The following is a 14440-nucleotide window of genomic DNA, read 5'->3' on the forward strand; positions in this document are numbered from 1 at the left end:
TCTCTGGGGGCTAGTTCTGATAAGCGAAGACAATTTTGTGGCCGACGCAGTACATATTTAACAGGAACATGTTCTGTTATAATGGTGGACGGAAGTATATGCATGAGCTGCAGTTTAAACTGTAAAGATAGATAGTATGCAATTTGCACCGGGGCCTAGGAGCCACACTTGTAAATAAGCGAGATTATCATGAAAAGTATGAATAATATGGGGCCTGATAATAACTGGGAGACCCGATGAAGTAGCAATCAACCTTTACTTGGAAAGGCTTCCATCAAGATCAACAAAAAAATTGTTGTTTCACTCACTATGATCGTGATCAGTGTTTTATAGTTCTTCGAGTTTAGAATTAGTAATTCGGAAATCTGGCTCTGAGGAAGCAATGGGGAAAAGGTTACAAGCTAAATAAGATCAATGTTTGAATGACCAGTCCTGTTATCAGGATATGAATCATACCTTTCTACCCCCACAACTGATATGCAGCTTTCACAATGCACAGGACAACCTTCGATTCGAAACAACATCAAAATAAAACTCTCCGCTAACTAGCATGCAACTTGAACAGTGTGGACTCACCTGGATATCTTCCATTCCATGATGGCTGATACTATGCAAAGAGAGGCTGTCCCCCATGCCCGAATCGAGTCCATGAGCGGAGTGGACAAGCACGTCTGGCCGGCGCACGCCGGGGTAATCCCGGCGAGGGTCCAGCCCTGTGATCTGGGGTAGAACCCGGGGCTGATGGAGAAGGCTTGGCTCGGCACCCACATCCTGCCGCTGCCTCTGCTGCCATGGATGCTGTTGGGGTTGGTGCAGGGCGTTCAGAGAGTAGGGGTCGTTGACGTGTGTGTAAGGGTCCTGGCTCTGGTGGTAAGGGAGAGGTTGGTAAGGAGGAGGGAAATAAGGTGGCTGGAAATCCGACGTCGGGGTGTGAGAGAGCGGAGGAGCGGTTGAGTAGTGTCCCTGGGAGACCGACCCGAGTTGGGACAGCCTCGAACTGTGGCTGTTAACTCCATCGTGCCGGTCCTGCAAACAAGAAATAAGAGAACTCAGTTTAAATGTTATTTTTGTATTTAATGATGCATTTTATATTCACGGAAGTGTAGGAAACGTGTACAATGGAGGTGAAAGGGAACAAGAAACAGCATTTCGCTCTTAAATTATTGTCTTATCAAAATAATGCGACGTAAACTGGAAAACATTGCAGAACAGGAGTAGCCTAAGAAAGGCGTGAGCAAAACGCATTAAAATATGAAAATTTCGTTACAGACTAACGATCACAATGTGTAAAAGTGGGAAAGAAGATAAACTGGAACAAGGGCTCAGTAGAATCGAAAGCAGCGCCCCAGTCAGTTTTAGATCTCCAGCTTCAGCTGGCCTAGAAAAACGGACTGTACTTTTGCCCTTGGCTCTGATGCGGTTTGTTATAAACTTAATTCGTAGGCCACACCAATTCCAAACAAATGCTTGAAAATAAGTCCAAGAAAAGTCAAGCCTCGGACAAACGGGTGTTCTACTCGCCCAAAACAGGTTAATGGGAGGGATGGGGGGAGGGGGTGGTGGTGGAATGAGCTTTACAATATACCTTTTACTTTCTGTATGAAAAATAATATGAAATATACCGTCAAACACAAGCCCACCCCCTCCACAAATACGCACGTAAGTTCAGAGAGGAAGGAAGATAAAGGAACAAGCAGACGTTTGCACCCGCTGCTTGTCAAAACAGGGGAGAAAGAAGGCAACCGTGCAAGGAACATGCAAAATAAAACAAAACGGCGAAGCTGAGCGATGTAACTGGACTGGGGACGTCGCCTGAGTTATCATACACACGTTAAACAAGAGAATTGGGCAGGAATGTCAAGTAAATAACATCTTTAACCAACATTGAAACTCAAATTGCCAAAAGCAATGGAGCGCATTCGAAAGTTTTAGCCCAATGACGCGTCCATCCAAACCCGATTAGATAACAATACAAACAAGATAGAAACAACCTGCAATTATGGACTAAATTACAAAGCCACCGGCGTTTGGGGCGAAATGGGATTGTGCCGAGCACTGATCCAACTCACCATGGCTGTGTAAGTGTGGACTAGCATCTGCAGTAAATCTGATCATAGGCCATCAACCAGAGGGGGAGAGAAACTGCAGGAAGAGACGCTCGGTAGCCTGAAGTATCTCCAACACTATATCCATCAAAATTGGTCAAAAAGTGGACAAATTCTATTATATATATATATCTCCAGCCTTACATCCAGTGCTCACCTCTCCAAGGCAAGGTGATGACTGTTCACATCCCTCTCTGCCACTCTACACCGCCTCATAATAATTGATATTCATGACTATTAATATTACACGAATACTTAGAGGAAGAATGGTGGCAAATCGAGCGTGAAGCAGCCAGCGAGCGCTCCCCTACTATTGTAAATGACGTTCACTCAGACGAGAATTACTCGATGTAATCAGACGAGGTGGGGGAGGGGGAAGGGTGTTTGAGGTTTGAAAGCTCCGTGTCCGGACTTTTGGGCAAAAAAAAAGTTTTGTAGAAAAATAGCCAGACACCCAAAAGGAACGTAGCCAAGCAGTCCAGTCAGACGAGTGAAAAAAAGGTCTGTCTCGAAGGAACAGCCCTTAGCTTGCTTTTGTTCTGTTTAAAAGTGGAAATGTTTAGCGTCCTCTTTAACATAGCCCAACCTTCCAGGACGATTTCACGTAAACGCCTTCTCTCTAGCCTTCCACGCTGCTAAGTTTCGTTCTTTTATAAATTTAGTCTTGCTCTAAGTGTTTTACATTTTAGTACAGGGTTTAGCAATTCTATAATGTTATTGTGTTGACTCTTTTTTAAACCGAATTTCTTTAACCACATCAAAAGAAGCGAATTTAAAAGGTGCCGTCCTGAGGTAGCAACATTTATTGAGGAATACAACCGTGTTCCTTTTCGTTTCGCATCAAAGACGACGAAACAAATTCATGGGAAACAAAACAAAACCAGGCTACTGTTGCTCCTACCAAAAGAGCAGCTACCACTTCAAATCGACCCAGCTGATAATGTCTTAACACTGCGCCCAAATAGTGGGTTCGAATTCTACCCTGATAAGATCGAATCCAGCTTGTTTCTCCGGCAAGTTGATCTTATCAGAAATCCACTTCAGTAAACTACCGCTCACATCCTTCATGTTACACAGTGTCTGTCACGTGGTTTTGGCAGATTAAAAAAAGTTAAGGCAAACCCATATACATTAAAGGAAAACAATATTTTCGAATCTGAATAGGTTATAAGGAGTGATTGGAATCTTCCTCCACGTTTAAAATAAAAGTGCAATAGCTGAGGACTTGTGCGCTGTTAAGGAGAATATAAAATCCATCTAGAACCCGACAGAATCGTGACAAATGTAAGAGTGGGAGACGTCAGACATTTTGCAAATCGCTTTTGGTAGGATCAACCACCAAAGCTTCCTTTGTTATCACAGCGAGCGATCGAAGGCGTTGCAAATCTAGCCTTCTTCAAACCCCTTCCCGTTCTTTCCTTATCATCTCGCTTCATTTTTTAAAATAAAGTCTCCCCTTTCCTGCTGCCAGTTGTAAAACATTTACAGGGTTTCTGTACAGTCTGCTGCACATTACTAAACTGGTATAAGCTAAGGGGCCTTTGTGGGTGTTTCTTTTTTAGGGGTTTGCTGGTGGGGGGTGGGAAGTTACTACGGTGTGTGCTAGTTGTTCCGGGTTATTGCAGAACCCGTTGGACTGGATTGTCCAGCCTTTCTGTTGAGAGGCAGAAAAAAATCCTTCTCACGTCAGGTGCCTCGTCTTGTCCCACCATATTCCCATGACCACCTTAAAAAGTTCCAAATGTTCCACTGACAGGAATTTGAAATAATCGGAACTTTTAGCTCAGTGAACCCTATCACCGCGGGCGCTCGGCTAAATGAATAGTTGTACTTGTAATTCCAACTTGGGGTTTTCCACTCTCGATTTATTTTAGCTCATTAGCCAATTTGCTGTCCTAGTATTTGAAATTTTCCACAAATTTCCAGAGCATGTTTGCAGTCTGGTCTTTAGAAGATTCGTTAATATGGATACTGTGTTACAACTAAATCAAAGGAAATGATTCTATTGCTTAACGTGAGCATTGAAAGTGTTATCTCGAAATAAATTTCCTTTGAAATTAAATAAATTGTTGGCTGATCATAAAAGTACATTTTGCGTTGGTCTACACCGTATGCTATTTAAATGTTTTTGACTGTCAAATTGTTTATTCATCCTTTCAAAAGCGCGACTTTAAATCGGTAAATATGGTGTAATTCAGAGCTAATAATTAAAACAAATTTGGTTTCAAAGAAATAAACTGCACTAAGGTGAAAGATCTATTGACTACTTCCTTAAAAGAATAGAGCAAAGCAACAACCGCATCTTTTTTGTCCACCCCTGTGTCACTCTAATTCAGTAGTACGGCAGAAATATGTGGCACATTTTTAACAAAAAAAAAGTTAGAACGGTCTACACGGGGTTGTATTGAAATTCTACGGCGAATGCTTTGGACTTTGCCAGTTTGCAATTGATAATTAGTCAGAGGAAAGCCTTGAGAGCGGAGATATTTGTGGCTGTGCAGAGGGCGGCAACCCGCCCGGCCACTCGAAAGGCTCAGTAAGCAGCACGTTGGTATCAATTCATCAGCCTTTTCCATAAGCCATTTTCCGGGCTCTTTGTACATTGTTAAACCGGTCACTTAATTTAACAAACCATCCAGAGAACGTGTTATGAAACCTCTACAAACGCGTGCTATTTGCCTTAAATTTTACAAGCGTAAATAAAGTCCTTTCTAAAGACCAGTTTCTCACTTCCTCACGAATGGTAATTTTTTTCCCCCGCACTGCCAGTTTCAAGCAAACCATAAGGCTGACATCATTTATCTGCCATCTCTCTTCTGTTCCCATTTCTGCTTGCGCTCAGATTTCCCCCATCCCCTTCTCTCATTCTCCCCACAAACTGAACGGTGCCAATACCGGTAAGACTGTGAGTGAGAACTTTTGTTGTCTTAAACATTAACCTGAACTCTCGCAGCTTCTGGCCTGACACCGTCTCACTCCACCGGCTGCAGGCAACAGGAATGAACACACGCGACCGACTCTAAAAATACGCTTTATAATTTAGAAGCAATTACATTCTCACAAGCAATCGGCTCGAGACCGGAACATAGCCATCATTTCCAACTGGATTTCCACTTGTCAGCTCGACGCGCAAAACTGCCCCCATAAAATCGTCACCTTAAGGAAAACCGCCCAAATGCTTCCGATCGCCCGTTCACCAGCAGGACACAGAGAAACATAAACACCATCTCTCTCTCCCTCTCTCTCTCCAATTCTAGGCGCTGTGAAAACACGGAAATTGTCTACGTGACACGAGTGAATCTGGCATTTCCTTCAGAGCCGAAAATCTAATGTAAACCCACGAATGAGAAATGCTTTATTTTGGGGAGTGCAGTCGATCGCTGTTGCTAAGTAAGAACCAACAATATGCATAGGGACTCTGAAAGCCGTTCGCGAAAAAGCACGAAAAGAAACTCAACACAATCCCCGTGGCTACTCACCTCGTAGATGTCCTCGTATTTGACATTTTCCACAAGTTTCCAGAGCATGTTTGCACTCTGATCTTTAGAAGATGGGTGCATTCATGTGAAGAGCAGCTATCTGCTTTCTCTCTCTCTGTCTCTCTCCCGCAGTCTCCCTCTCTCTTCCCCCTCTCTTTCCTCCCTCGCTAATGAGCGACTTAATTGGGGAACCAGGAGAGTCCAATCCGATGTGGTTTTTTTTGCAGCACTCGGCACGGTGACGCTACCGCCTCACACTCATTTACTAACTCAACGATAATGTCCAAACTTTAGCCCCAATCCCAGACAACAAACTAATGCCAATGGATGTATTTGTAATGAAAATCCCATCAATGCAGTGGGGTTAAAATCCCTATTACTGACTACATAGGGTGTAATACATGTAAGTCGTCTGTCTGTCTGTCTGTCTGCCTAGTTTTCTATCTATTTATAAGTCGATCTATCTGAAACATTGAGAGATAGAATATATGCATGTACAGTGCAATAAAAGGGCACACCTCCGCCTGCCTCTCCATCAATCTATCTCTCCCATTGGATGCACAGCATTTCAGGAAAACTTGCAATTGGAGTGTATTGAATGTTTTAGTTCCTTCTGTTCGACCAAACTCTTCCTGACTTTAGAAAGACACTCCGTGATGCAGAATTTAATGTTGTTTACTAAAGCAAAGGTATTAACCAAATTAACACCTGGCGCGCACATTCTCGATGAACTGTATCAGTTTTGAATTTTTATAGTCCTGGCTTCCAGGTTAATTCTCTACTGCGAGAGAAGGTAGCCTGCTACCAAAACACACTTAAAATAGATCATTTATTCAAAATTCCCCCTTTTAACAGACTTTGTTCACTGTCACATCATTCAAGTCAAATGACCGAATTGGTCATTGGGAATGAAAATACTTTATCAAAGATCGATTTCCCAAATATCAATTTCATGTTAAGAAGCTACAACGAGACCAAGAACGGACAATTCTTGCAGTTTTCAATGTCATAATCACAGCTGTCATTTTTGAAACCACAAATCAACAAATCCACGTAAAATATTGTAAGTTAGCAATTTGTACTGGCAACTTTTCAAAGATGAATTAGCAATATATTGGGGATCGATATAATTGAACCAAATGTGTCGGCTTTACTCAGTTTGGCAATAGGTCTCAGAAGCCTCCTGGTTAATATTATAGTCAGCCGGTTGCTGAAATTTCAACAAAGTATTTGAAAAAAACATGCATTCCTTTAAATAAAGTGTTTTGGTGGTTGCACAAACGTTAAATGGCAGTTCAATAAGGTAATATATTATAGACAGTTAATTACACAAATCAACATGGTTTTACTTTCTCTTGTTTTACACAAAGCAAACTATGTCGCTATAGTTTAATATTTAAATGGACATGTATTTTCAATGTAATCAAACATGCGGAAAAATGTCCATAGTAACTTTTAGATGTATATTGAGACTGATAGAGAATAAAAGACAGAGGCCAAGACCATATACTGAGACGTACAGACAAATACACGATAAGCATATTTTATTTGCCAACCGTGTGAAGTTGGTACTCTTTCCTTTAAGACTAAGCTAGATAGATGAAAATTGAATGACAGCATATAGATGGAGCTGGAGGACATATAGGTTGGTGAGCGAAAGGATTGAAAGACAGAGAGATAGTCAATCAGTCAGATCTGTGGTAGGGCCAGAATGTAGTAATATTGCCACAGTGAGAATCTTGCGGAGAATGCCTAGATTGGTTCCAAAATCAGCACAAACGAGAAACGAAGTTTGTCAAGCTATACAATTGCCAAAGCTAATTCGTAAGTTAAACGAAACTATACCGAAACTCAACGTGATTGATTGGTTATGGTCCAGTTCCGATCATTTAATAATGAAATGATTTTTACAGGAGCCGGGGAGGTGGGTGTGCGGAGCCTGCAGTTATGCTCGGTTCCATCGCTCCATCAATAAACATAGCAGCTGCTTCCATCAGCTGATCTGTTCACACAAAAGAGCGTTCAAATTGAATTGCACGTTATTATAGTAACCAAACTATTGCCGACAATGATAATGGTAATAACACGCGTGTTTCTTTGTCAGAAAAAATAGAATGCAGTGAAATACTGTCATCCCAACTTGAGATTATGCCCAAAATATTTCAACTGCGATTTGATCTTCAGAAATTGCCCCACAGTTTTTTTTTGTCATACATAAAGGAACAAAACTCTTTGGCTCGTTTTAATCTGTAGAATGGATACCATACACTGTGTTAACGGCGAAGAAAATTGCATGACAATGTATGAATGTGAACACATTTATTTCCATTATTTGGGTTAAACTGGGATGCATTATTATTTCATTGTAAAGTCAAACTCTCTCAATTTATATTTAAACAAATAATTTCGTGTAGAATTTTCCCCAAATTGTTGCTTTGTATTACCCGCCCTCCCTTTACTGTTTCACCAGGATCGATATTTCCGAAATAGTGAACAGCTTTTGATTTTTGTGGCAGAGGCTCTTACTAACCCAATTTTTTTTGGACAGCGGAACGATGAATCCCAACTCAGGGGCGATTCCGACTTTGAAAGGAGCCGCCACAGTGACAGCGATTACATGTAGTTGCTCTGCCCTCTGTCGGATATGGGCTGCAAAAGCGTGAGAAGCGAAAAGATCCATTGCTGCATTCATTACAGATTGTTAGAGAATTTTTCGCTGCCCTGCCCCTCCCACCCCCCGTGGGAGAATAAATAAAACTAAGCTATAAATTCCAATTCGAAAATAATTTAATATTCTCCCGTTTCAATGGCATTTTAATTGTCAAAAGTGGGACAATGTGGCCCTCTCACCTTTAATATATTCCATGCACCCTGTGGAAATATTGACTTGTTTTCAGCGTGTTTCTAATTTGCGTTGTTTAGACAGATTATTAAAGTGCTTCAGCTGGTAATATTAACAAAAGGTTAACATAATTGCCCCCGAACATATAAGGAGATCAATTTATATAAACACTCGGAGATACCAATATTTCATGGATTTGACTAACTGTTGAATTATAAGACTGATACCTATCCGCATTCTCACCGTCTTTTCATTCTGTACAACTACCACAGATGACGGAATAAACTGGCCTTTGATGCTCCGTGCGTGCAACTGCATGATTCAACATTTCAAGATAAATTGATTAAATGAAGCTAGGTTTTTAAAAAATATATATATCTGCACAGTTGATATGCTCCTGCTGGATTATTGCTCCTCTAAGAAAAAGCTGGCTGAAAGACGCACTGGATATAACTGGGCCGTTTACTTTAACTGTTACTTTATAAATGTTATTTATTTTTTACAGATGCATTAACAAAATATCAATTTAGGAAAGTAAAGTTCGCAAGATTTCCAACTGTATTATTAGATGACTGCTATCATTAAGACGACAAGTTATTTATCCCCCAAATCTATGCACATTTAAACTCGATTCATACTTTGAAAAATACCAACTCTGTATGGTAGTATTGAAGTATAAAAGGAATTTCGATTACGATTTCCCGTTAAAACCAACTCCGGTTATCTGTATGATTTCTCACCTCAACGGTTCAAAGGCGAGAGGATACATATTATTTCATTGCAATTTTTACTTCTATACTGATCAGTCTTTCTTTTTCTTCGAATCCGGTTGGTGCATTTTTGTTTTAGGCGACAGCGAGCAAACTGAATCAACTTTTTCAAAGCACTCGGCTGAATTCACAAATTGATTCACAATGGCGCCATCGTGTGGAATCTATGGAGATACACAAGATACAATCTTTGTCTAAAATCTCTTCCTCAGTTTAACGCAAGCAAATCTAAATCTCCCGATAAACTGATTTAATGCATGTCATTTTAATATAATCGACAAAATTATCAATCCAAATTATCTCTTCCTTTAGTGTTACTGCAAATTCTAGTGTTGCATAAGTGTTCCATCCTGGCAGTGTTATAAAGATCAAATCAGATGGATGGTCAGTGAGCAAATGGAATTCAATCTGGATACGGTGATGCATTCGGGCAGGACAAACAAGACAAGTGAATGCATGATGAAAGCTAGGACCCTGGGAAGCACCAAGGATCAGTGCGAACGTGGTGTGCATGTACGTGGGTCTCTTAAGATAGCTGAACAGGTAGATAAAGTAGTTAAAAAGGCATTGGGTTCTTGTCTTTATTAGCCAAGCAAATAGTTTAAGACCAGGGAAGTTATGATGGAATTGCATAAAACGTTGGTTAGGCCATTGCCAGAGTATGGTATGTTGACACTGATAATGATAATGGAATTCAGATTATAGAAGGAGTGTGAGTATAGGACGTAGAGGAGAATTGCTTGATTTGGAGAGTTGTCGTTACAAATAGAGATTGGATAGAGTAGAATTATTTTCGTTGGAGCAGGGGAGACCCAGGGTGCATGATTAAGATGCATAAAATTACAGGTGCATACATACACAATGTAGGCAGGAAGAAACGTTTCCCCTTGATGGAGGGAAAAAATAACCAGGGGCCATAGATTTAAGGAAAGGGGCAGGAGGTTCAGGGAGGATGTGAGGAAAATATGTTTCACCCAGAGGGTTTTTGGAATCTAAAACTGTCAATGTTTAAGGAGTAGTTAGATGTACACTTGTAATGCCAAGGCATACGAAGATATGGGCCAAGTGCTGGAAAATGGGATTGGAATAGTTTGGTGGTTGTTTTTGACCAGCTGATTCGGCAGGTCAAAGCTCCTTGTCCTGTGCTGTAGATCTCTATGACTCTTTATAGTTGCAATTAAAGTAGTATCTGTTCAGCATTTGCAGTCTCTGTGAGCACCACATCCTCTAAGCAAAATGATGTTTTCACAAATTGCAGCCTATGAGTCAAACTTTTAAATGCTAAAAATGATGTTACATAAAAGCCAAAACAGTCAACAATGCTGACATTTATACTACGAGAGGAAAATGTCCTAATGTTCTTTTATTTTCTCTTGGGATGTGACATTGCTGGGTAGGTTGGCATTTATTGACCACTCTCACTTGTCCTTGGGAAAGTGATGGTGATCTACCTTTTTCAAATGCTGCAGTTCATCTGGTGCGGGTATACCACAATACTGTTGGGAGATATTTGCAGGATTTTGATCTAGCCACAGCGAAGGAATGACGATATAGTTCTAAGCCAGGGTGGTTCCTGGTTTGGAGGGGAACTTACAGATGGTGGTGTTCCTATCATTCTGTAAGCTTTGGTCTTCAAGGTTGTAAAGGATCAAACTTTGAAGATGCCCTTGAAGGAGCTGTGGTGAGTTGCTGCAACGTATGTTGTTGATGATAATCATGGCTGGCGCTATCCACAGCTGATGGGCGATGTTAATGTTTAAGGTGGTAGATGGGTGGCAATTATTGTGGTCTACCTTTTTCTGGATGGCTTCAAGCTTATTGAACATTGTTGGATCCAGATGCATTATAAAAACGGAGAGTACTCCACCTGTGTTGCATGTTATGAGAAGTTCAACAGATTTTGGAGACAAGAGGCAAGTAACTTGTTGTATAATTTGCATCTTCTGATTTTCTTTTGTAACCAAAGCATTTATATGGACAATTCATTAATTGTCCAGGGTCAATGATCTTTCTTTTTGGAAGTGGTCATTGCCTGGTGTAAATGTTATTTGTCACTTATCAGCTGAAGCTTGAATGTTGTTCAAGTCTTATTGCATTTGGATATGAACTGTTTCAGAATCTGAGGAGTTGTAAATTGTGTTGAACATTGTACAAGCAACAGCATACATCCGAAGTTCTGATCTTATAACGGAGGGAATTTCATTGGCATAGCAACTGAAGATGATTGGGCCTAAGAAACTACCCTGAGGAACTCCTGCAGAGATAGCTTGGAGCTGAAATAACTGAAGTTCAACAATCAAGGCCATCTTCCTTTGTGTTAGGTCTAACTCCAACTGGTGCAGAGCTTCCTCAAACCTCAGCTAACTTCCACTGACTGCAGTTTTATGAGGATTTTTTGATGTCATACTTAGTCAAAAGCTACCTCAATGTTGCATTTAGATCATAGAATCCCTACAGTGTGGAAACAGGCCCTTTGGCCCAACAAGTCCACACTGACCCTCAGACATCCCATCCAGACCCATCCCCCTATACCCCACCTAATCTATACATCCCTGAACACTAAGGGCAATTTAGCTTGGCCAATAAACCTAGCCTGCACATCTTTGGACTGTGGGAGGAAACTGAAGCATCTGGAGGAAACCCACGCAGACACGGGGAGAATGAGACAGTCGCCCGAGGGTGGAATCAAACCCATGTCCCTGGCACTGTGAAGGACAGTGCTAACCACTGAGCCACCATGCCACCCTACTTGTACCTTACTTTTACAAATGGTTAAGTAATCACCAAACCAAAAAAAAATTGAGTTTTGTATTTGGTTTGGGTTTTGAGGAGACTCCGAAAGAAAATAGTAAGACGCTGTAGAAGCAGATGGATTTTCAGAGAAATTGCTGAGAGAGGGAGCTGGGCTGACAGCACCATAACCAATAATAGTTTCATTGATTGGGAGATGCATAAAAGTGCAGATCATTGATGAGTTACAGTTGGTGTGTATGAGTTGAGCCCCAATAAGATTTACGCACAAGCCAAACATTTTAAATTTTGATGTGTTATAGAAATTAAGTCACTATAGGTCTATCATCAGTAAATGGGACTCAGTGTATAATGAGATGTAGGCAGCAGATTTCAAATTGAACTGAAGCTTACAGACAGGAGAAAGCCATGAACAGTTGAGTCTCAACTTATGATGGCATATATGTTTGTTCAACCATGAATGGGCTGAGGTCAGAGTGAAGGACAATAATCTGATGAAAGTAGGTCTAGTTTGTTTTGTGATGAAGAAGATAGAATAAGAACTGATGTTGTGGACAGTCTGAGTAAGCCTGAGACAATGATCGAGACAGAAAAATGTGTCTGTCATTGTTGAGGACATGGATTCTGTGGAAGGGGCTGAAGTTGATGGCTGTGTAACTGTGGGAAATTGTGAGACTTTCACAACTCAGAATTAACAAAAACCTGACAATGCAGAAGCAGTGGAGCAAGAATGGGACAATGGGTTGGCGTACAGAGGATTAGAAACGTGCTAGCTAACTTAGTGTTTGGCACTGCCACCACACAGCATCATGGACGTAGGTTCAATTCCAGCCTGAGGCGACTGTGTGGAGTTTGCACATTCTCCCTGTGTCTGTGTGAGTTTCCTCCAGGTGCTTTTGTTTCCTCCCACAGTCCAATGATGTGCAAGTTAGGTGGATTTGCCATGCCAAATTACCCACAGTGTCCAGGGATGTGTAGGTTAGGTGGATTAGCCATGGGAAATGCAGGGTTACAGGGATCTGGGTGGGATGCCCTTCAAAGAGTCAGTGTGGACTTGTTGGACCAAATGGCCTGTTTCCACAAGATCAGGGGTTCATTAGGGTATAAGGTTTGACCCATGCCAGTGAATGATGCTGTCAAGGGTCAATAAGTAGACGAGCAAGAAGAGTACACAGAATGTAGGAGCTTGTCGTCATTCCTCCAGTTATACAGATGAGAAGAGAACTTTTTAAGAGAGGTGCTTTGATCACAATTAAATTAAGGACAGTCAAACTAAACTGATGAATTTGTACTCCTCAATATTGAATAACACTTAGAAGTGGAAATATAAAAGCTGAAGCAAAACAAAAATTATACTGTAAGTAAGGGACATTAGTGTCCAACACAAACTTAGTCCTGAAGAGCCTATATCTGGTGTGAAGGAGCCAATATAAATGAACAAAAACAGAAATTGCTGGAAAAACTCAGCAGGTCTGGCAGCATCTGTGGAGAGAAGTCAGACTTAACATTTTGGGTCCAGTGACCCTTTATCAAAATACTTCAGACTAGAAACATTAACTCTGCTTTCTGTCCACAGATGCTGCTGGACCTACTGAGTTTTTCCAGCAACTTCTGTGTTTGTTTCTGATTCCAGAATATGCAATTCTTTGTGAAGACCTTGCTTAACCTTGCCTCATCAACCCATCTGTCACAGTCATGTCTTTTGATTATGGCTTGAAAAGAGCGTGCACGTACAATTTTCTTGTCGACAAAATCTCATATCCACAGCGGGGACTTTCTCCATCATGTGCTTCAGCACGTAATGCAAAGTAGAACAGACTAAGAACAGATAAAGAAAATTTACTAAGACTGAGCATCTCTAAGTCATCTGTAGAGCATTAATCACAATCACAGAATTAATCACAACCATATCTTTTGACCCTATGGCCTCACTCATCCACCCACCACCATCAAGGCTGGCAGATCTGTACTGCATATATGTGAATGTTCCAGGAGCACAATAAGCCTATCTTAGTTTGAGACATAAATCCAGCAAAGCTACAATACAGCTACATGTTTGAGAGAGCATATTCTTAGAGCAAGGGGTCACCCATTTAACACAGAGGTTAACATATAAGTTTAAAGATAATCTTAAAAAGATTCAACAAATATACTAAGGGCAAGAGAGTTACTCGAGAGGGAGAGTAGGACCCCTTAAAGATTAGAGATAGTAGGAACTGCAAAAGCTGGAGAATCTGAGATAACAAGGTGTAGAGCTGGATGAACACAGCAGGCTAAGCAGCATCAGAGGAGCAGGGAAGCCGATGTTTCGGGCCTAGATCCTTCTTCAGAAATGGGGGAGGGGAAGGGCGTTCTGAAATAAATAGGGAGAGAGGTGGAGGTGGATAGAAGATGGATAAAGGAGAAGATAGGTGGAGAGGAGACAGACAGGTCAAAGAGGCGGGGGTGGAGCCAGTAAAGGTGAGTGTAGGTGGGGAGTTAGGGAGGGGATAG

The 14440-nt window shown here is 41.2% G+C and overlaps 1 protein-coding gene across 2 annotated transcripts in view; it reads right to left on the reverse strand.

Annotated features, from left to right (window-relative positions):
• Positions 1 to 14440, reverse strand: part of LOC109913418 (transcription factor AP-2-beta) — a 169259-nt gene that overhangs the window by 33110 nt on the left and 121709 nt on the right. The window contains exons 1-2 of one of the 2 annotated variants that reach the window (XM_020517905.2): positions 2070 to 2281; positions 577 to 1026 (exon numbers count right to left, since the gene is read on the reverse strand). The exons of the other annotated variant lie outside the window; for it this stretch is intronic. Coding sequence (XP_020373494.1) covers positions 577 to 1026; positions 2070 to 2096 — 477 coding nt within the window. The 5' untranslated portion in view covers positions 2097 to 2281. Of the gene's footprint in view, positions 1 to 576; positions 1027 to 2069; positions 2282 to 14440 lie in introns of those variants that run through there. 2 annotated transcript variants of the gene reach the window in all.

Source organism: Rhincodon typus, chromosome 5 (assembly GCF_021869965.1).
Source record: "Rhincodon typus isolate 14 chromosome 5, sRhiTyp1.1, whole genome shotgun sequence".
NCBI lineage: Eukaryota > Metazoa > Chordata > Chondrichthyes > Orectolobiformes > Rhincodontidae > Rhincodon > Rhincodon typus.